Source organism: Tyto alba, unplaced genomic scaffold (assembly GCF_018691265.1).
Source record: "Tyto alba isolate M040663 unplaced genomic scaffold, T.alba_DEE_v4.0 Super-Scaffold_48, whole genome shotgun sequence".
NCBI lineage: Eukaryota > Metazoa > Chordata > Aves > Strigiformes > Tytonidae > Tyto > Tyto alba.
This window is the reverse complement of record NW_024881324.1, coordinates 7,828,109-7,850,572: the sequence shown is the minus strand read 5'-3', so window position 1 is coordinate 7,850,572 and position 22,464 is coordinate 7,828,109. Positions and strand designations below refer to the sequence as shown.

Genomic DNA, 22,464 nt, shown 5'->3' with positions numbered 1-22,464 from the left:
AAATTTTTAGGGGCAGAAAAGCTAGTGACTCTCTAGCTTGGAGATTCTGCTATTATGCAGAGATTGCTTGCTGCTGAATAGTTATTGAGAATAATCAGGAGTAGAATGTGTTTCCCCAGAGATGCATGCTTGGGTTTTAGCCAGGAAGAATTTTATTATGACATATGGCAGCAATAGTTTTGCAAGATGGAAGGGAGAACAGGAGAATCTTCAGCGCTTTATTGGGACATGTCAGATCTGCATATAGCTTTTCAAACTTCAACATTGTAGCTGATTATATTTTTGGTGTTGATAATTTTGTGTGTTCGCATAAAGAGAAAAATGTGTTATCTGAATTTGCATTACCTGATATGTACTACAAATGGAATTACCTGTTCAGCCATTTTAATAAAAGACGTCGTCATTTTTTAAAATGAAACAGGTTTGTTAGATAAGAAGTCGTAGAAAGCAGAAAGCCGAGCATAGTAATTAACCGTATCAACCTGTTTAGAATACGCTGACTTTGCGCAGCGTTTCCACTATTTCATAATAAAGGAAACGAATAAATTGCAAATGCTTTTGTTCTCTAGGTTGGGATAAACATTCGTATGGTTACCATGGAGATGATGGACATTCATTCTGTTCCTCTGGAACCGGACAACCCTACGGCCCAACATTTACTACGGGTGATGTCATTGGTTGTTGTGTCAACCTTATCAATAATACCTGCTTCTACACAAAGAATGGACACAGCTTGGGTATGGAGAAACGTTATCTTTAATGATAACATTATGTCTGTAAGTCTGTCGTAAATCTGAAACTCTCTTTGTGTCAGGAGCAAAGTGCTTGAATAGTCTCATAATCTATGAATTAATTAAAGAATTGGCAAGAATCATGTCTGGTGTGCCACTCGCGCTGACATTCCTTGTGAATTTGGAAGGATTTGTCATAGCATCTCATTCCACAGGACCTGCGTTTATGAACTCGACTACTAAATCCACAAATAATACTTGATGTTTATAAGGTAGTATGTAATAAGAGAATTGGAGAAATGGAGAAAAGATACAGCTAAAATTTGTTGCTGCTGTACGGGGGACACCTAGCCTTTGCTAAGACCTTCCATTGGATGGGTGTTACTTTGAACATATGTTGGAGAGCAGTGTCTTTTAGATTCCCAGTCTGGAGTCATGCATAGTTGGGCTAGAGCCATGAATTATAAAAGTTGTGCTAAAATAAAGTCCATTAAATTCTTATGGTAAATTTTATTGTTATCCAACACTGCAAGACAATTTTTGAGTTTGAAGATGTCAGGAGAGAGTAGAGTTAACATTTTTGATGCAAAATATATAATCAGTTACTTAATGCAATTTAATGAGCAAAGACACAGACTTTAAAGAAAGAAGAAAAAAAAATCTGCTTACTGCATTGAGAGAGCAAGGGCTTGGGAAGAGATCATGGATTTTTGCTGAGGGGAGTAGGAAGCTTCAATGGATAAAACTCAGAAAGAAGAAATAAGGTTTTTTTGTTACGGGTAAAAATGTGATAAGGAAAAAGAGGGGCTAGCTTGAAAGGGGTTATTGGGATAGGGACTCTTGAAGTTACTGTTCTCTTTTCTCACGTTGCCAAACATGAGGAAGGTTTGGAACGTAGTAAGTGGAAGGACATGATTTAAAATCTTCTCCTGGTCTCTCAGAACAAGACTGCCTGCTTGCTCAGGGCCTGAGCAAACAGATCTAAAGTTAGAGTTTTCCTGCCCCTACTCAGAGCAGGGCTTAGATGCCTCCAGAGGTCAATTCCAAGTAATCACTTGTGTGATTCTATTCTATCATGATGGAATGTTTCTTCTAAATTGAATGAGTAGATATACCTGGGCTTAATGCCTTGACACCTACAGCAGTGGGACACTTGAACCGTGCACTGTGTAGTTGTTTCTTTTGGCCCTGTTTTGGGGTATATGTAAAAATGGAAGATAACAGGTTCACGTGTTTACCCTAATATTTAACTGGGTTAAAACTGAGAGGAGCAGTCTTAACCTTATTCCCTTTTTGGAACTAGTAACAGTGTGCCTGCAGGTAAGTTGGATCAGGTTGTCAGTCAACTAGAGAGACACCAGTTTTCTGACTACCCTTACAGTCACATGCGTGGAAGAGCTAAGAAAAGAGGAGCAGAACCTTATTTTTCAGTGAAGTCTTAAAGCAGACTGGATTAAGCCAACTGTGAAACAACAGTCCAAGTGATTAAAATCTGTTTAGGGAGGAGAACAGAATGGCATAGGTGAGGAGAGGCTAGTAAAATGTCATCTGTCATAAGCAGAGTCTGAAAAACACTATGGATTTCAGAAGGAAATCTGACAGCTGTTCTGCTGTCATGGGCTTTGCTAGCTTAAATTTCTGACAAAGGAAGATTGATCCTCTGTTTAGGGGAAAAAGAAATTAGAAATTTTGGCTGTCTTGCTGAGTTGTTGCTAGTTGTCCAGAATTCCTCTATGATCGTGACTTGGAGGACATTTATGTTTCTTCTCTGGGCAGATGCAGTCTAGCATATTGGAAATCTCTGGCTCAGTCTGGGATTTGATGCTACAAAAAGGGCTAAGCAATTATTTATGCAAGTGTGAAATCCTGGGTTGAAAAAAACCAAACAAACAAGAAAAAAAGAAAAACAAAACAAAAACCAAAAAACAACACAGAAAAAAAACCAAAACAAAACAAAACAAAAAAAAAATAACCCCCCCCCAAAAACAACAACAACCATGAAACAAACAAACAAAAAAACCCCAACCAAAACCAACCTCCCCCAATACCCACAGGTTACTCTGGCATCATTTATGTATCTTGCCTACTGCCATGCTGCCATGGTTTTCTTGGAAAAGGCAAGTAGGGTTTCAAAATATGCCAGAGAAAGTAGTAATAACTTAGAAGAAGTTAAGGTGTGGACAGGTAATAAATAGTGTTGAGATGTGATGGGAGGAAACAGATTCACTATATATGTCATTTCTCCCATATCAAAGATGTAAGGAATCCATATGCTCTTGAGATTTGAAATCTTGATGAAGATGAGATGGAAGGCAGGGGTGGAATTTAGGACAAAAGGTAAAAGCTTTGTTTTAATCTTAAATTTGAAAAGGCAGTGATACAAAATAAATTTGAAGTTTGAAGGGGTAGGTGGATTTTAATCAATATGCATTTGTAAAAAAAAATTGAAGAAATACTGCAACAAAAAAAGGAAATAATGAAATACTGTTATTATTTGACTCTCAGGAGGTTTCTTGATATTTGTCTTTTAACAGAAAGCTTCTCTCTCCCTGCCTCCCCCCCCACCCCCCTTGCCAATCACATGAAGTTCCTGAAGTGTATAGAGGTCAAATTTTTCTTTAATCCTGAGACAGCAAAATCACTGTCTTGGTCTTATGGGTAGATGGATGCTTATAATTGTATAACAAGATATTAAGCTATTCTGTTTGAAAACCAAAACAGCCTTGTGTGCATTAGAGTGGAGCGTTTACCAGACTGGTTTGGATGATTGTGAGCAGCACGTTACCTGTGAAGGAAATTAATAGTAGACAGGAAAAGATACCATTAAATCTTGGTGTCACATCACTGAGACGTGCGAGTGAAAAATTATCTTCAGATATTCTTATTTTTCCTCTTAATCTGTAGCCAGCATTTTCATACTTTCTAATCTGCATATCTGTATGATGTTTGCTGAATTTTTTGCCGTATTTTGAAAAATTGAGGACAAACTGAGTACTTTTTGACAAACTATTGCCCTTTATTACTGAAGCACATCAGTTGTGCCTAAGCATCGTGGATGTCACCATACTTATTTCTGATGTGGTTTGGGTGAGTTTTCTGAACATGCAGTAATAAACATAAGAAAATGAAGCTAGAATCCAGACATATGGAAAGTAATCTTAATTTTCTCTTCATTACAGGCATCGCTTTCACAGACTTACCGGTAAGATAAGTGCATTTTCAACCAGCTTTCCTTTGTATTATAAGCAGATGTTTCAGATGTAACTTACATTTACCTTATGCTTCTTGGAAATACAATTATAATCTTCACCAATTTTATATCAGATACTTCTCCTCATTATTTCAATAGTGATTTATTAATTGAAGCAAAAAGTCTTCTGTTTTTTACACTGATCCTGATGGGGGCTTTCCTTTCCAGGTTTTTAACAGTCAGTTCTATTAGAAGTTTAGCAGAAAAGAGTACTTACAGGTGGTTGTTACGTAAGTTGGACACGTGCAGGCCTTACCTACGAAGTGAAAGCTGTGTTAAACACCAACACAGTGCATGTGTGTCCAGCTCTGTACCCTATGCAGGCGGGCTGGCTGCTGAAGGCATGGTCACTGTCACTCACGCTTGATGCCCGACTTTCAAAATCTTTCTCTGTAGCATTCACTCCATGAGATCAAATGTATCTCAAAGTAATTTTTTTTTTTTTTAGAAAGCTGCAGATATCAGAAGCTTTTGAGTCAATTGTGCTTCCCTTAAAGTTGCTGTAAATGTGTTCCCTACACTACTGGTACAGACATGATACTCCACTTTGTATTTTTTCTCATCCGCTTCGTTTCTGATTTAATCTGGTTAGGGTGCAGTGTGTGATGCACTTCCATCTGGCCAGCTGCTCCAGTCGCTATGTCCTTAGGAGGCAAGGGCAGATACGGAGGCAACACGAAGGCAGTGACCCAGGGCACCTCTCAGCCCCACCACCGGGCTGGGTGCTTTGTGTCGGAAGCACTGGCCCTGTGCTGGATCAGTGGGATGCCAGCAGGGCTTCTTGCTGGCACACGGGACCAGTGCAGGAAAACTCACACTGTAACCTCCTCATTAGAACCAGTCATTTTCGTCCCAATAAAAGATTTGAGACTTGAGCTTTGTTGATAAGTTTAGACTAGATAACAGTATGAGCAAGGTTTATTTGGAGAAAAAAAAAAAAAAAAAAAAAAAAAAGGTGGCAGAGTGGTGAAGGATCAGCTTGGGCATGGTTTTAACCACCAGAGTATTTTTCTTTAATTTCACTGGGTTCATTGGGCATCAGTGTTCCTACTGACCTGTATGGGGATAACTTCTTACCGATGGCTTCAATTTATTTAGCGTACAGTTCTGTAGATCAGCATACCATTGTACCATACCACCACTGATTGCGGTGTAAATATGATGTAGGTATATTTAGAAAGGAAAGAATAAAACAGCAACAAAATGCCACCCACCGAAATCCCCAACGGATTGCATTGTCATTGCTGAGCTGCTAGTTGCATTTAAGAAAGTTTCTTTCATCCCAACAGCAGATTTTACTTCTCATATTTGGCATATTTCAAATTTGCATGGAGACCTAATCTCTAAGCAGAAAATAAGACTGAGACAACAATAAATGCTTTAAAGTCTTTTTCTATATACAAGTCCAGGAATTCACGAGAACTTCAATGCACTGTTACAGTTCTTTTTAGGCGCTACACTTGGACTTTGAGGCTAATGAGTTCTCTATCCTGTCAGTTCTTACCACTAAAATTCAGCGATGTTTTAAGTATTTCACCCCAAAAGGAAAATGGCCCACTTTGTAAGTTTAATTTTTGTTCTCTTTTTAAAAGAAACTTTAATCCTGGTCTTTAAAAATCATTAAAAAAATTGGTATTTAATGTTTTGTAAAATTGAAACCAAAAGTTGTAGACTTTAGCACAATTCTAAAAGTGCATTTTCTGACTAGAAAGAGAATGATCACTAAGGCTTTCTTGTTTCAAAATAAAAAGGAGAATGTTCACTAAGGCTTTCTTATTTCAAAAGAAAAAAAAATTATGACCACTGGGAATAAAAGTAATCAGTCATTGTATTGCTGGATTGGTAGAAGTTGCTTTAACTGCTGGACAGATGATCCAGAGGTGTTCGCTTCTTCACACTACCAGTAGCGGTGGGGATGTTATTACAGAGATGGAAAAAAAGGAAGTGGGGAATTTAGAACAAGAGGTAAAAACTAACTAAAAAATTTCTTGCAGCCAAACTTGTACCCTACAGTAGGGCTTCAAACACCAGGAGAGGTTGTGGATGCTAATTTTGGACAACACCCGTTTGTATTTGATATTGAAGACTATATGCGAGAGTGGAGAACCAAAATTCAAGCACAGATTGACAGATTTCCAATAGGAGATCGGGAAGGAGAGTGGCAAACAATGATTCAGAAGTAAGACTTTGAATGTTGTTCATTAAAAAAAAAAAAGTTAATGACGGTATGATTTCAGCGATCTTTAAAGTACTGTACTTACTGTCTTGTGCAAAAAATCACAAATGGTATTAAAACCGAGTACAAATAGTTTTGTCAGCAGGTTTGATAAACGTATAAAACTGTGCGTGAATACATGTTTGGGGAAGACTTAGCTACATCATTGTAACCAAGAGTTTCTAATGATGAGTGTAAGCCCACCCTTCTGATGTGACGGAGCTTTGAAAAATTACCGTGGTTGTAATGGGCAGTTTTAATGCTTTGGACTCTGGAAATTTCTCTGTGTTCTCAGCATGACAGTTTAAGCTGTGCCTTATTAGTTTCTCACTTGGGAAGATGGTGGTTGTGGCTTTGCTTTTTTTATTTCTTCAGTGAAAACAAAAAATTAGCGTGGAGACATTTCATTTCAGTCTAGATAATGAGCAAAAAAATCCTTAATTATCAGGTAATATTTTAATTGAGCCTACCTTTGGGTGATGAATCGCTTTTTTTAAAATTCATCATAATAAAATGATACGTTGCTTTTTTTTAAATTGTTTTTCTGTATAGTGTTTTGAAGAAGATACTGGCTCTTAATTGAATTACTTTTGTCTGAGTTATACAGAAATTTCTGAATTTCAAGTAGAATTCTTCAGTCACTTTTTTTCAGAAAAGGGTTTTTACTTTTTAGGAGTTCTTGGTTTCTTGCCTGTATTTAACAAATGTTTCTGGGTTTGTTTTTGTTTATTTTTAGAATGGTATCATCTTACTTAGTTCACCATGGATACTGTGCAACAGCAGAGGCATTCGCCAGATCCACAGACCAGACTGTGCTAGAAGAATTAGCTTCCATTAAAAATAGACAAAGTAAGGCTGGAAAGCACGTTACATCCTTTTTTTTTTTTTCCTCCCTTAAATGAATATTACATAAAACTTGTTCTTAGGCATTGTCGTAGAATTTCCTTTCAGCACTACTCCATAGTACAGTTCTTTGCTGTCATGTAAAGTTACACACGTATGAACAGCTGTGTAAGATGAACTTCCACACCAACGCTTTGGAACTTGTTTGATGTAGCAGAATGTGGTAAATTACCTGTTCTTTCTCTTGAACAGCAAATTGTGATCTGTCTTAAACAAACGTGTGTAATGTCTCTGACCGAGTGTTTGTGAGAGCTAATGATCAGTCACAAACAGGATCATGAAACTTGGTCTTGACAAACATTTAGACTTTTAACTGTGAAAAGGGGTAGAGTTTAGAGAACGCTTTAGAAGTTAAATTTGAGTTTTCCTGCTTAGAGATGCGAGGGGGAAGAGGACAAGGAGAACTAACAGCAGTTCAGTTCTAGCTGGCTGTGGTGGTGCTGTTCGGCAGCCTGAGTCAACAGCGCCTTCCCTGTTCGTTTAAATCCCCGCTGCACGGGCGCGAGCGTTTGTGAGACTGCGGCATACCACATGGGGAAACTGCTCTGCTTGAAAAATAACCCATTCGTTGGGCTGTTTCTCATTTGGATCAATTTCTCTGTTGGTGGATAGAGCTGTCAGGCTGCTTGCGACTTGTGCCAGGTTACAGCAACCAAAGTGGCAACTAAAGCAGGGACTGTTGGAGAAAGGTTTAGCCAGCCGTAACCTGACTGGCTCTGATGTAGGGGAGAGAGACTAAATTTTTTCTTAGTCAGAATGGAATCTGTGGGAGTGGGATGCAATTTGGATGTTCTTGGGTGACAGTAGGTTGGTATGTGCTTATTTATAAAGGTGTGAAAATGAGAAATAAATCGAAGAAGAGCGTCTGCAATGTTAATCTAGCTCTGAATGTGCAATCTGAGTACAAAGTAGTTGTATGCTGGCAATAAATAAAAAATATTGAGTACTCATTTAGATATGCGTAGGTGGAGTGTAGTTCTTAAATTTTCCTATTGAACATTTTAAGGAAGCATGATCTTTCTTTACGCTGTTTTTTTCTAAGAGGAAAAATCCTTATTGATTGATGATTGCAGTGTCTTGTAATCGTTAATTTACATGTATTAATCCATAAGCTGTCCATTTAACTGATGTTGGTTTTGGTGAACAGAAATTCAGAAGTTGGTTTTGGCAGGATGAATGGAGAACCCATTGAAACAACATAACAGCTGTATCCGAGTTTACTAGAAAAAAATCCTAATCTCTTATTTGTTTTTTGGTGAACAGGAATTCAGAAATTGGTTTTAGCAGGAAGAATGGGAGAAGCCATTGAAACAACACAACAGTTGTATCCAAGTTTACTAGAAAGAAATCCTAATCTCTTATTTGCATTAAAGTGAGTCTTCAAATTATACAGATGTGTGTTTATAGATGGCACAGTACCTTCTGAGACAAGACAGTTACTCATTTAAAGCTTTCACAGAAATTTAAACAAAGTTAAGCAGCATTTAGAAAATGTGTATAGTTCACTTTTTTTAATGCTATATTATTTGCTACTTGTTTAACTAGGTTTTGTCATCAAGGTCCTGTTTTGCAGCATAATTCACATCTTGCTGTAGACTTGTTCTCTAGAACTAAGTTTTGTTGTTTTTTAAAATCAATTTTGATCAGTTTGGGTATCAGAACTTAAAATGTAAACTGATAATGCTATCATATTCAAGAAGGTTAAGGCTTCTGTTGGCAAAAGTCGGTCTCTTCCTCCAAACGTGTGACTGACTTTAAAGACCAGTTTAAATGAGCTGTTTCACTCCATGTCACTGTACTAGAAACCTCTGGCTAATGCTGTGGAAATTCCCTAATCCCAAAGAGTTCTCTTGGCTTCCCAGGCACACAATAGTCACCTTCATTCTGGCATTTCCACTTGCCAGCTGCGCTGATCCTTCAGAATTTTGTATCATGTCGTAGTGTTTGAATGCGGGGAAAAAAAACCTGTTATCTCCTATAAGAACAAAGCACTTTAATTTTTATGTTCAGTTAAGTAACTTGGAATGTGTTTGAAGTCTGTCACGCTCAAGTGCTGAACAGAATTCACATGATAGTTCTGCAGATTTATCACAGAATTCACAAAATGCGAACATTTTGATGAAAGACTTCACTCGATAACGTCAACTGTATGTTAACTTTTTCTCAATCTGTCTTTCTAAATTTTGCCTGTTCTATTGAGGCCATCCACGCCTAAAGCATAAAGCAGTAGTTGTGAGCTTCCTTAAAGTCCACATTAAAACCTCCTTTTCTAAAATAAAATTGATAAAGAGCAACAGCCTCTAAAGGGAAGGTTTGTATACGAACTTGCTTTTCAGACTGTTTCCTAGTGCACATGTTTAATGTTAAGAGTTACTGTTTAATGCTTACTGTTCCAGACAGTCCAACTATGTTCTCATTTACTTTGAGATAAATGACAGACATGGCAACCTAATGACATACCCTTCTCACCTTGCCCCTGCCAATAAAAGAAAACTGTTAAACCAGGAAAATAGAGCTTAGTTCTCCAAACTTTGAGGACTTACTGACAGAGTCTGTCCTTGAAAGATAATATTCCTGTTCTCCCTCACAAATTTGTAATTGCGTATTTTTGGCTGAATACTCCAGAGCTTATTGATGATCGGGTTACTGACAGCCAGCATTTTGTTGAGTCAGACTTTTTGTATATTTGACGCTAAAATTAAATCGTTGCTATCGTTGGTAAATTGAAATGTGCAAATTGTTTTATTAGCTTAACTTTTTTGCCTTTTGTTTAGGGTGCGCCAGTTTATAGAGATGGTGAATGGTACAGACAGTGAGGTGCGGTGTTTGGGAGGCCACAGTCCAAAATCTCAAGATAGTTATCCTGTTAGCCCACGGTCATTCAGTAGCCCTAGCATGAGTCCCAGCCACGGAATGAACATTCACAACTTGGCAACAGGCAAAGGGAGCAGCACACACTTTGCTGGTAAGTGGGTATGGAGGATATACCACATAGATTTGGATAGATCACGCTGTGTAGCTTTTTTTTTTTTTTTTTTTATTATTATTTTTTTACAATTAAGTATTGGGAGAAGTTACAGATACTTGCAGACTGACAATTTGTTTTACTTCAGGTCGATACTGAATGCTTCTTACAGAAATATAGTTTTAATGACTAAAATATGTGATTCTCGGTCACTGGGGAAGTGGAAAGTGTATAAATAGAATCAAATATTTTTGGCGTGTGCTCGTGGTTTTGCGAAGGGTTTGCATCGTAGGTTGCCACTGATTTCTGAGAAGTGCTTGCTTCCGGGAGGTGGCAGGTTCTGACGCGAATTTCTGTTGTCGTTTCAGTGATAATTTGTAACTTGGGCAAAGTGGTTTAAATCTCAAAAGCGGCCCGTGTGACCCCTTTCCTGTGGTGTTTGTGGAAGAGTGGGGGCAGCTGCCCCTGCGCGGGAAATACCAGAAGCTGGGCGCTGGGGTTGGGTGAAGGATGTCCCGCGTCTCCGTGGCGGTGGAGCTTCAGGGGGGAGCCCCCAGTGCTGGGAGCTGCCCGGTGCCTGCGGGGGCACCCCCGCCCCTTCCAAAGCCCCCTGCAGAGCAGCGCTCGGGGGTCAAAATGGCACCTGAACGGGTCGTCTTTGAATCCAAGGCGTGCAGCACGGGGGGCCGTCAGCATCCTCTTCTGCTGCATTCTGAAATCCAAACTGTAGCTGGCTGGGGGCTTTTTAATTTTTTTTTTTTTTTTTTTTTTGTCTCTTGAGAGGGGTTGAGTAGGCAGCCAGTGTGGGCTGGCCGCCAGAATACCTGCTGCCCTTGGACAGGCAGCAGGGCCGCTTGTCCTCCCTCTCTGTCAGGGCTGCGCTGTCACCTGTGTGTGCTGGGGTCTGCTCAAGCCTTCTGGTTGTTCTTCAGGTGGTTATTGTGTTGCAGAAAGTACCTCTAACTTCCAAATTTTGAAAATAGAAGCACTCCTTTAATAAGCGAGTTGATGAATGTATTATTAGAATTGAGGTTTGGGATTTCCTGAACGGCAGCAACTGTTGGGTTTATAATAAGCCTTTCCTGCGACCTGCTTCTGTATTAGAAGATACTAGGGAGCTCCTGCTTCTGGGCTCTGTAGAACTGGCAATTACATGTTCGCTTCAAATAGTAGTTTCTTGATTATGTTTTAGAAGAGTCAGAAGGGATTTTAGCCAGACATCATAATTTCACAGCATGGTGTAATTTTATTTAGCAAAGCACGATGTTAACAATTAAAATAACTACACGGGGAAGGAGAGAGCTTGTATTTCAGTGTAGCAACATGTAAAATTCAGTGCTGAAAGTACTGCGTATTTAGCAAGAGAATTATGTGATTAGGAATTAGTAAGATGCGTGCATGTCTGCTTCTGTTCATAATGATTACAGTGACCTAGAAAAGATTTTCAGATCTTTCAGAGACAGTGTATCGGTTCTAAAAAATGATCCTACGTTGATGCAGTTTTCTGTTTTGCTGATGTATAAGCGCAACTGAAAAGCCCTCTCATGAGTGTGCTAGTGTTTGTTAAATAATGCTTAACTTCTGTACTGTAGTACAGTTTCAGATACCTGGAACACTGAGGCTGAGTATTCGAGTGGGTGGGTTTGGCAAATCAAGGATTTACTGACCAGGAACAATGAAGCTGTACTTATTTCACTTCTGTAAATCGATACTGACAGATAAGTTTGTAGACGATTCTAATTGTGAAAACTTTCTTGCAGGGTTTGAAAGTAGTTGCAGTAATGGAGTAATATCAAACAAAGCGCATCAATCTTACTGTCACAGTAAACACACCACCACCAGCTTGAATGTACCAGAGCTCAACAACTTAAATGTATCAAGATCCCAGCAGGTTAACAGCTATTCCAGGTGAATAAACTTCAGGTGCTTCTAACTTACATTAAAGCTTGTGTTGTCCACGTGCTTGTATTGCAGAGAAGATTTTTTTTTTTTTTTCAGTGGAATTTGTTGTGATTTCCCACCCCCCCCCCAGGGACGGTTAAAACATTTAGTGTAAGAGGCCAGCAGCTTGTGATCACTCTAGTGTGCTTTGATTTTAACTTCTCAAGCTCAACAGACTGTTTTCTCCTGTTTGGTTGAAGAAATGCAATGGACAAAAATAAATTACCTTGCTTATAGCTGTTTATAGTCAGTTTTGAAGTTAGATAGTGAAGGTCTGGCACTTGGGATTTGAATGTAAGCCACTGACACTGATTTAAGCACTTTGCATGTAGGTAATGAAAAGTTTTCCAGGTACTCTCCATTTCTGGCTGTGTCTGCAAAGTAAACGCGATGGAGATGCTTATGAAAGGCGGACTCCCCTCCACTGCACACACAAGAACTGTTTGCCTGCTCCCATCGCTGTCGCTTGTGCAAACACATGCAAGTCAGAGAACGAAAATAGATGTATTAGCCAGGGTTAATGTGGTTATTCATAACCAGTAGATATTGAGCTCTGGGCTGCGCGGATGCAGCAGAACCTAACTTGGTGTGAAATACCACAGTACTGGGCTGCCTTGTCTAAGAAGGAGTCGCCGAACTACCGACTAGGATGTGATGATGCCGTGGTGACAACAAAAAGTATTTCAGTTGGATGGTGATGATTGGGGGGAAAAAAAGGAAGAGTAACAATTTACTTTTTTAACTTCATGATTTGTGTTGGTGTCAGCCAGCAACCGCCTCTGCCAGAGCGCCTGGCAGTGTCCAGGCTACTTTGAGATTTTTCGCAGGAGGAAGACGGTTCCTTGGCTGCAGTGGTGCCCAGCCAGAGAGGCCTTTGGGCTGAGTATTTTTGGCTGCTTAGAAGCAAGATATTAAACTTTTAAAGGGAATCTTTTTGGTCTTGAGAGAGGTTTTAGGTGGTCGTTCTCCATGACGAAGTGGAACAGGCTGGGGTGTAACTGTTGGTGAAGCTCAGTCCCCAAAGCTCTGCTGGTGTTTTCTAAAAGTGCTGCTGTGACGTGCTGCGAGCAAAGTGTGGTGGGGAGGTGGAATGCTCTGAATTTGCCTCCGACTATCTCTTCTGTGTCTTGGCTTACTCATTATTTGGCTTGGATTTTTGTTCTTTTTTCCCTGTAATTCCACTGAGAGTAAATGAGAGATCAAGACTTCTTTTAGAAAGAAATATTTACCTAAATATGATATTCTCAAAGAAGGGTAATATTGACCTCACTGTGCTTTAAAACAAAACCAAACAACAAAAAAAAAAAGAGGTGGGAATAGTATATTTGCTCACTGTATTTTCTTCAGCTCTGTGTATGTACAAGTACATAAACAAGGTAAGTACTTTTTGATGAGTGTCGAGAAAGTGTTACACTACTGAATAATGGTGGATGTGTTTAATTTTCCAGTATCTGAAAATGTTATTTTACTGAATGTTAACATTAGTTGAGAGTGCCTTTAGATTTCCCCGCTGCTGTGGTATCACCAGTTGCTATGGAAAAAACCTGTGGTCTCCAACTCGGCGATCTAGAAAAGCAGCTTTTCAGTAGCCAAGCTGAGGAAGTACAGTGCTGCAGTTGTGAAGAACATAACCCTAAGTACTTAAATGTAAAGTAAAACTTTTCTTTATTACTCTCTTTTCAGCAATGATGTAGACATGGAAACTGATCACTACTCCAATGGGGTTGCTGAGACGTCATCCAATGGCTTCCTAAATGGTAGTTCTAAACATGATCACGAAATGGAAGAATGTGACACAGAAATGGGTCTGCAGTGATATTTCTTACATTTTTATTAAGTGATGGCAACAAGGTTATGTTTTTACTTGCAATGCTTCCCAACTTGAAAATTAGGGCTATTAGCTCAAATTTTAAATTTGTTTGTTTGTTTGTTTTGCTGTTATGAGATGTAAATCTTCTAGCCCCTGGTTCAGGTGGTCCAATGTCAGTGTGAGAACAGGGGAAGTCGGTAGCTCATGGATATCAAAACAAGCATGAATTCCCAAGGAAGTACCTTTGGGAAGACACACCTGATGGTGTAGCACGCCCGGGGTAGGCTGGGCAGGTGTCTGTTCCCTCTTCCCCTAGTCCTCTTATCATTTGTGGTTCTCATGGCATCTTTGCACTCAACAGTAAGAGCAGAAGTTCCAGATCACTTATTGAAGAAGGCAAAGTGCTAATATTAAATGCTCGAGAAAAGAGCTGTATTTGGCAACAGAGATGTTTTTTTTTAAAAAAAAAAAAAAAAAAAAAAATCCACCAAAAAGCCACAGTTTTATGTAGCTGTGGTCTAAAAATTAGCTTTGTTTTACTTAACCTGCTTTATAGTGTCATACCTGTTGACGTTAGTGACAAATGAGTATTTAAACACCCTCTGATTGCCAGCACACCATAAAAAGATGCTGTTTGCTCTGTCAGTTACGGTGCTAAGTGTCCCTGTCCAGTAAAGGCAGGCAGATCACGTCAGTGCACGCAGGCTGGAGCGCAGACAGTGCTGTTTATTGCTGGCTGTGTCTGAAGGAGCGGAGGAATCCGGCCCAGCCATTTCTGCAGTTGCAGAACAATCTGCTCAAGCAATTGATTTAATCAGGCATCAATTAATTAGGGAGCTTAAATGAAATGTGAAACGTGGGACGTGGCTGGTAACCCGCGAGGATGCGGCAGGACTTAACTGGTTCCTGGGCGCGCGCTGCTGCTGAGCGTGCGGCTTCGCTGGCAAATACGGGGTAACTCTTGGAAAGCAAATCCAGTTCCCTTACAGCCCTGGAGGGGGGAGACACAAATGGCCAGACTTTCTCTGTGTTACACTCTCAAACTGGATAATATCAAGGCCTCATTTCTGTGACAGGAAAGCCAAAACACTTCTTTACTCTCTCGCAGCCTTTTCCGCAGAGGCTCGCTGTGGCAGACACAGAGCAGCTGTGCGGGGCGCAGAGTTGTCTCTGGGTTTTTTTTAAATGTAGTTCTCTTCTGCCTTTGGAAAGTGATGTCCTAGTTTGGGCTGCAGCTAGCAGCAAACACCTCTGCTTGACGACTTGTGGGTGCTTCACCTTTGTAAAAAAAGAAATACGGCTCCTCAGCCTACATTGTTTACTCTGCACAGTTTGTGTGGTGGTTTTTTTGGTGTTTTTTTGCTTTTTGAAATATTTATATATTCTCCTTGTTTCTGTGTATGTCTTGTTAAGCAGGCAGATTTTTTTTCCAGAGGTGATATGCTTGCATCTGAGGAGGGGGGGGAATAAAAAAAAAGTAATGTGGCCACTTATAAATCATAATTTGAAATAGCGGTCAAAATACTTCACTAGATAGCAATGTGCAAACCCGAAAGAAGAATGCTTTTGTAATTAAAGCGTACAGCAGTATTCTGATTCAACACTTGATTCTGTTGATGAAAAAAGGCAAGGAGTGGATAAATGCCTCTCTTTTTTTACAGATTGCTTTAATTGTAAATTTAAAAAAGGCAGAACTCTCAGAGAAGCTAAGGGTTGATTCACTATTCATAAACTGCATTAATATCTCCTAACATCACTGGGACTGGGGAATATTGTAGCAAACAGTAAAGAAACCCATTGTAGCTTTCTGCTTGGTTACAAAAGAAGCGTGAAATGTCCAAATTACCAAGCTGGTATATTCTACAAGGTGTGTGAACTGTCCGAGTGATCATTTTGTAGCAACACCCATTGTGGCTGTTGGGGAAGTTGAGGGGTTTTCACCCTCCGTTAGCGGTTCGGGATTTGGCAGGTCTTTAGAAGCACAGTGCCAAAGAATTGAAAAGGCAGAACTCTGTGGACTTCTATTGTTGTCATTACTGATTTTAAACGCAATCTTAGGGTAAAATTTGGTTCACAGCCTAGCTAGCAAAATTAACCATTGCAAACCAAACAGCATGTGTAGCTGGCCTTTGCTGTTAATCCATTAATTCTCTTAATGTTTATCAACGAGCAGCTGAGCAGTGCTCAGTACAGGAGAGCATTACAGGGAGGTCTCTGGCTCCATGCGCTCTCTCTCTGAGAAGGCAGTTGTCTTTTGAGCGAAATCAGTGCAGATTCTCTAGATCCACGGGCGGATATTGTCAGCGCTATTAGTGGTGATGATGACGCTGTCGTTTTTGCAGAAGTAGATTCAAGTCAGTTAAGACGTCAGCTGTGTGGGGGCAGCCAAGCGGCCATTGAAAGGATGATCCATTTTGGAAGAGAATTGCAAGCGATGAGCGAGCAACTAAGAAGAGAATGTGGCAAAAACACAGTGAATAAGAAAATGCTCAAGGTATGTTTAATCTTGGAATTGTGGTGGTGAGTAACTGTGCTGCCCAGCAGCAGCTTTCCAGAGCGTGCGGCCCTGCGATGCTGTTCTGCTTTAATTTCTGCAATTTTGGTTTAATTTTTTTGGTCCGAGAGCAGCATTCTAGTCAGCAGTGGTGTAGCAGTGTCTCCCGTTGTCTGCATAGCACATTAACAGGGAAGATAATTTATTTCATGCTGTAATACGGTTAAAACCAGAGATGAATTTAGCACTTCCCTCTGTCTCATTTCCGACGACGTAGCTTGGCCTCTTGAATCAAAGTGCTGTTTCTGGCTCTGCTGATAAATGAACCGCAAGAAAGAGGATTGATAGGGATGCCCAAACAGCGCTCGCCTTAGCACTTGGTGCGTTAATTAGTTTACCTTGATTTGTGACTGCTCTGGAAAAGAATTCCCCTGCCGGATGGAGACTGCCTGCGTGCAGTTTTCAGTCTGTTTTCTCTTACTCAAATACTTGTTAGAATACCGCTAACTTTTACCTTTCTGTCAGGAGAAACACTGCTTGCTCAAAATGGAACAAGTCCTGTTACAATTCCTTATCCTTCCGTACTGACAGAGGACTCTGGTAATCACCTTTGTGACTCTGAATCACAGAGGGTGAAGAAAATAGTTCTCGTTTTCACTAGTAGAACAGAGCTGGGGGATGTAACAGGAATCCTCTTTCCCCAGGATGCGTTCAGTTTACTCGCGTACTCGGATCCCTGGAGCAGCCCTGTTGGAAATCAGCTCGACCCGATACAAAGAGAACCCGTGTGCTCTGTACTGAATAGTGCAATACTAGGTAAGCGGGGGCCGGCGGCTTTCCCGCGGGTTCGGGGTGCTGCCCGGCTGCGTGCCGGGGGGCGGCAGGGCTCTGGTGAGAGGGGGGGGGGGGGTTTGGGGGGGTCTGTTAACGTAACAGGTGTCAGCGTCGTCGTTCAAAGCAGAAATGGGTTCGTTCAGTAGCGGTGCTGCGCAGGGAGTTGGAAAACTTGGCTGCTCCTGCCGTGTTCTTGCTGTAAGAGCAAACTGCAGGTAAACACGGGAATTTCTGAAAGGAATGAGCTGGGCTGGCTTCAAATTGGAAGTTTTCCGTGCGTTGCTCTGACATCAGTCAGGTGCTTTAAGTGCCCCCCGGGATTCTTTTTCAGAGACTCACAATCTGCCAAAGCAACCACCGCTCGCCCTGGCCATGGGACAGGCGTCGCAGTGTCTAGGACTGATGGCTCGGTCGGGCATCGGCTCCTGCGCGTTCGCCACAGTGGAGGATTACCTACACTAGCTATGCACCCGAGGGCTGAGAGGTGGCATGGCATACTCAACGGGGGAAGTAGACCAGCTCTGCTGACTGGAATTTGGGATTTTAATTATGTACTAAGGACAAGTCTGTCGCTTTATGTTGCTTCCTAGTTTACAGCATGATGCAAATGATTTCTAACTTAGTGTTAGGAGAAGAATTTCCATCTCTAAACCTCTTAGACAACTAAGAGTTGAAAGTATCACTGATAATGTCAGACATCCAAATTGACAAGTACCAATCCTTTAACCGATTGTCCAAAACAAACCAAAAATCCTGCTGCCTTGTGGGACGGGAGAAAACTATGGCTGCATTAGCGCGTGGGTGATGTAAACGTGGAGCAGGATGACTTGCCAACCTCCACCCCCATTGTTACATAGTTCAATCAGTGTAATTTGCAAAATGCATAAACACCTGATGGTTTGGATATATAGTGTTGATGGGAAGAAATGATATTTTTTAATGTGTACTGTAAAACTTGAATTACTCAGGAGCTGAGTGAATATGTTTGTTGCTACTTACAATCCCAACCTGTTGATCTTAGTAGTTTTTTTTGTTTTAACATGGTCTTTTCAACTTTGTTTCCTTGTTTAACTACAGACAGCTTCTGTTGTGTAGACTCACCAGTTTAACTGTTGTATTATAACAGTATTACATGTCAACAGTGTGGTTATGACCTATTTATATAAAAACCAAATATTTAGTCAATTTACAGTCTTAATTTAATCTTTGTACACCTTGCATTTTTAAAAGTGCTTAAATAGTACTATATTGCAATAAAATGTAGTGATATCATAATTAACCAGCCATTAAAAACTTACTTCTACATACGTGGTAGCATGGACTCGTATGCTACGGTGTCTTGGGTGGAGTGCCCCACCCTCGAGCAGCACGCGGCGGCCGGGTCCCTGCCACGGCGCGAGCTGGGCATGGCCAAGGCCCTGCCAGAAGCTGCCTCAGTGCTCCCTGAAGACGGATGGAAAAAAAAACCCCAAAACCTTATTCCTTGAGAATAATCATTGGGCTGGACAGAAGCGTCCTGCTGCGGGAGCTGACTGAGGGATCCTGACAGTAGGATACAGCCCCTCAGGTAACTGAAAAAACGAGAATAATAACCGATCCTCCAGAACATTAAGTACAAGACCATTTGTTTTTTATTCTCTGTGAAGGAGCTGCCTCATGGAGGCAGCTGGACAAGCCCGTTGGTGCTGCCCCTGCTCTACAGCAGCCGCTTCCACTGGGGCAGGGGAGGGAAGAGGGAGGCTGGTCCGGGCCCGGCCGGGAGAGGGTTGGTGCCTGCCGGGGGCTGCTGGCTGGAGCTGGAAGTGGAGGAATGATGAAGGTGGGGGAAAAACACCTTGGTTGTGGCGAGAGACTTTTAGTAGAAGTCCTTAAGAACATCATCTGAAAAAGCTGTCTTCATACTCAATTTTTAATGTGTGTTGAGAGCCACCGCTTCTTAAACCTTGCTGCTTTTTGCTTTTTTTCTTGCCCTTAAAAAAAAAAAAAAAAAAGGCAAGCTGTTAGTTACCACTTTCTTTGCCCATGTACTGGAGAAGCAGCAATCCAGCCATTCCTGCAGCAGTTCAGAACACAACTGACTGAAAAGCTGATAAACTTCCCATCCTGTTTTACATAAAACTGCGGCTTCCACTGGCCAGGGGCGCCCACTTGCACCCCCGCCTTCAGGAGCCGGGGGTCCAGCCCTGCTGCCACTGCTGCAGCACAGCTGCAGAGCCAGCTGCCCGCCGAGGGTCAGTTGCTTTTGGCTGTGCTGGTGTGACTGAAACGGATGTGTGTACCAGTCTGTCCCCAGTCATTTCTAAAATGTCATTTTTAAATGAGAAATAAGCACCACTTCCCTGTGCTCACACAGAAGTTCTGGGATCTCGGCATCCCTATGTTAATTTTTACACATCTGGGAAATAACTTCCACCAGCTCAGAGGTTCTAGGCTGAAACAACACTCAGTAATTTATTTCAACAAGTGAACATGGCTCCGGGCTCATACACTGTTGTTTAATGTACCAAAAGGTAGGGTCATTTTTTCATGTTGTCTCACACAGTGTCCCCAGTGGAATGCTCACTCCCCCACCAGGCTGCAGCATGCTGCTGCCCCTCCCCTTACTATCAGGTTCTCTGAGTTAGAAGGCAGCAAGATCCAGCCCTCTAACACAGGAAAGCCTTTTTTTCTTTTTAAAAAGTGTACTTCACAGATACATAGAGTTGTACCTACTTTGACTTTTTATACTCACCCCAAGATTTGTCCACAAACTGAACTGCAGCTTTTTTAACCAGGTTTTTCTTGTTTTCAAGGGAAAAAAATTCATTTGCTGAAATGGAGAGAGGAGCGTCAATTACTAAGTTTAACCCCGACCAGTCCAGGTGCAGGCCCACCTCAGGGAACCGGCTTACCCTGTGCCCGGTTGGCGTGCGGCCCGTAGAGATGAGCGTTTAAAAAGTCTTTGGCAAGCTGCTGGTGGAGGCCTGCTAAACTCTGATCTTTTAAGCACACAGCTGTATAGTTTCCTTTTGACCTACTTAAAGAGAGATGTAAATCCCTGTAGCGCAGTTACAGAACCAGAACAGCCGCCACACCAGTCACTGCTTTGCTGCTTGAGCACAACAGCGGCCGGTGCCGGTTTCTGATGCTCAGCAAGCTTTGTAGCAGTATTAAAATAAAAAATTAGACCGAGACTCTCCATCTGTTATCCTGTACCCTGAGTGGTTCCTTGGGAGCCTTGAACTAGTGCTACCAGGAGCTAGTGCAATTCCTCTGCAGGGACAGCAGCCACAATGAAACAAAAGGGGGTGGGGAAATACAAAGACAGAAATGCAGGAATTCAGTGCTCAAGAACCAGAGCTGCAGCATGTCAGCATGTCTGCTGCTGTGCTTACGACTGTCTGGTTATCTCATAGCAGTTATAGAGATATGTCTATACTTAAGAATTATTTACATGATGGATTTTTAAATATAGGGGTGTATGCGTGTGTAGATATAGATATATATTTTACAAGTATGTTGTATCACAAGCAAATAAAGGTACTCATAGCACAGAACTACGCTTTCAGTCGGAGGGAGAGTGGGGAGCACAAAGGGAAGGAGACCCAACTCCTCTGCTCCCAGCGTACCTGGCACCTTTCTGCTTGTCCATCTTCACCGGCCTTTGGGCTTGGCCTTGCCTTTGGCCTCGGCCTCGTCTCTGCTTCGTAGCCCCACCGCCACGGCGTTTCCCTTAAGTCAAATTAATAGAAAACCAAAACCAACTTCCCAAGTAAGAAAAAGGAACATGAATGAGACAACAATGTGGTGGTGAAAGATGTCTTTAGGTAACTCCAACAGGCATTTTCCAGCAGCTCTGACTAGTGAGAGCTGGAAGGTGCTGCCCCCCAGGAGGGCCGTGGGGGGAAGGGAAGCAGCACCCTGCGGGGGAGCCACCCCGGGCGCTGCTAGCCGGCTTTCCCCTTCCGTGGCATCAACAGCACAACACGGGCCTTGGCGTGGGACAAAAATTCAGTGCAGCGCAACAGCCACGAGTAACGCGCAAAGGGGAGCCCAGCCTCAGCTGCCTGCTCGCCACTAAATAAGTACCATGGAGGCTGAGTATTCAGGGGCTCATTGCTTGTTTATGACAGCATCTTTTTTTAAAACACTACTGGAAGGAAGAAAAAGTAGCAGTTACACCAGCCAGCTCTGTAATTATGTGAGGTACGGATGAGAGGATTGTTTAAAAAAAACAAACGCACACTTTTTTTTTTTTAAAGTTCTTTGAAGTATAGCTGTCTGAAAACCAGCAGTTATGACTACTCTAGACTCTGGATTGCCTAGTTCAGAATTTGAAAAAAAAAGTCACTTATCTAGGAACAGCCTTAAACAAATGCTAAATATTAAGCACCCTTTCATAATCCTTGCTTTTTCTGTCATAACACCTACCCCTTATTTCCTTAAGCACCTTGGGCTGTTTTAACTGAAATCACCGTATACCAAACACCTTTTGTAAAAGGTGCAGGAATGGGTTTAAATGCGATTTTTAGATTATTTTTTGTTTTTTTTTTTTTCCCCTCAGCACCAGACCCTCTGTCCGGCCTGTTCCCGTTTCAGCCTTTCCCGAGGTCTCTGTGCCAGGGGGCTACCGCCCAAACCCTGAAGCAATCACCCCTGAGGGAGGGGGGGGGGGGAGAGCAGCGCGCCAGCTCAGCGAGCTGCTGCCTACCTCGGGGAGCCGCCGCAGCCTGCCCTCCGCGCCTGGGGAGCAAGAAGGCGACAGGTTACTCTTCCGACCGACACACGCAGCCCCCTTCCCCATCCCCAGAGTCGTTTACTCAGGGCCACCAAGGCTCCCGTCTCCCCTCCTCACCCTGCGGGCGGCGCGGCCGCCAGCTCCTGCAGCACGGCCTGGGGGAGCAGCTTCCGCTTCTGCGGGGGGAGAACGGCGGTTACCGGGGGGGGGGGGGGGTGCGGGGAGGGCGGGGGGGGTGCGGGTGCCGCCGTACCTTCTGCTCCGCGAACAGCTCCTGCCGCCGCCGCCGCTTCTCCTTCAGCAGCTCCCGGTGCCTGCGGAGGGGGGGGAGGCGCCGTCAGGTCGGGGTTGCTGAGGGGTTTCGGGGTGTGAGATGGAGGGGTGGGGGGTGTGTCCGTACCGCCGGGCCGCCTCCCCCACCAGCTTCCGTTCGCTCTCGGCCGCCTCCCTCGCCGCGCCGAAGGGCACCTCCTCGGGGGCTTCCGCCGCCTCAGCCTCCGAGCAGGGCGGCCCGCGCTCGCCGCCGCGCGCCGCCTGCTGCCGCCCCGCCATGGCCGCCCCGCCCCGCCCCGCCCGGCCGCCCCGGAACCACTTCCCCCCCTCC

General features: G+C 42.6%; 2 protein-coding genes across 4 annotated transcripts in view; one reads left to right on the top strand and one right to left on the bottom strand.

Annotated features, from left to right (window-relative positions):
• Positions 1 to 18,418, top strand: part of RANBP9 (RAN binding protein 9) — a 41,744-nt gene extending 23,326 nt beyond the window's left edge. The window contains exons 4-14 of one of the 2 annotated variants that reach the window (XM_032998817.2): positions 570 to 737; positions 3,911 to 3,933; positions 5,976 to 6,160; positions 6,933 to 7,045; positions 8,363 to 8,471; positions 9,874 to 10,064; positions 11,825 to 11,972; positions 13,689 to 13,810; positions 16,158 to 16,309; positions 17,014 to 17,125; positions 17,475 to 18,418. In XM_032998817.2, coding sequence (XP_032854708.2) covers positions 570 to 737; positions 3,911 to 3,933; positions 5,976 to 6,160; positions 6,933 to 7,045; positions 8,363 to 8,471; positions 9,874 to 10,064; positions 11,825 to 11,972; positions 13,689 to 13,810; positions 16,158 to 16,309; positions 17,014 to 17,125; positions 17,475 to 17,605 — 1,454 coding nt within the window. In that variant the 3' untranslated portion in view covers positions 17,606 to 18,418. The remainder of the gene's footprint in view (positions 1 to 569; positions 738 to 3,910; positions 3,934 to 5,975; positions 6,161 to 6,932; positions 7,046 to 8,362; positions 8,472 to 9,873; positions 10,065 to 11,824; positions 11,973 to 13,688; positions 13,811 to 16,157; positions 16,310 to 17,013; positions 17,126 to 17,474) is intronic. The other variant, XM_042806742.1, reaches the window with a different exon arrangement.
• A 338-nt stretch (positions 18,419 to 18,756) lies between these two features.
• Positions 18,757 to 22,428, bottom strand: NOL7 (nucleolar protein 7). Of its 2 annotated transcripts, none has more exons than XM_042806745.1 (8): positions 22,261 to 22,428; positions 22,114 to 22,174; positions 21,978 to 22,036; positions 21,834 to 21,865; positions 20,752 to 20,854; positions 20,035 to 20,159; positions 19,875 to 19,952; positions 18,757 to 19,113 (listed from the first exon to the last, which is right to left on the bottom strand). In XM_042806745.1, exons 1-8 carry the CDS (start codon positions 22,410 to 22,412, stop codon positions 19,046 to 19,048), a joined length of 678 nt encoding a protein of 225 aa, XP_042662679.1. In that variant the 5' UTR covers positions 22,413 to 22,428; the 3' UTR covers positions 18,757 to 19,045. The 2 variants fall into 2 exon arrangements, with proteins under 2 accessions (XP_042662679.1, XP_042662678.1); XM_042806744.1 differs by having other exon boundaries at positions 20,035 to 20,156.
• Positions 22,429 to 22,464: the final 36 nt, after the last annotated feature.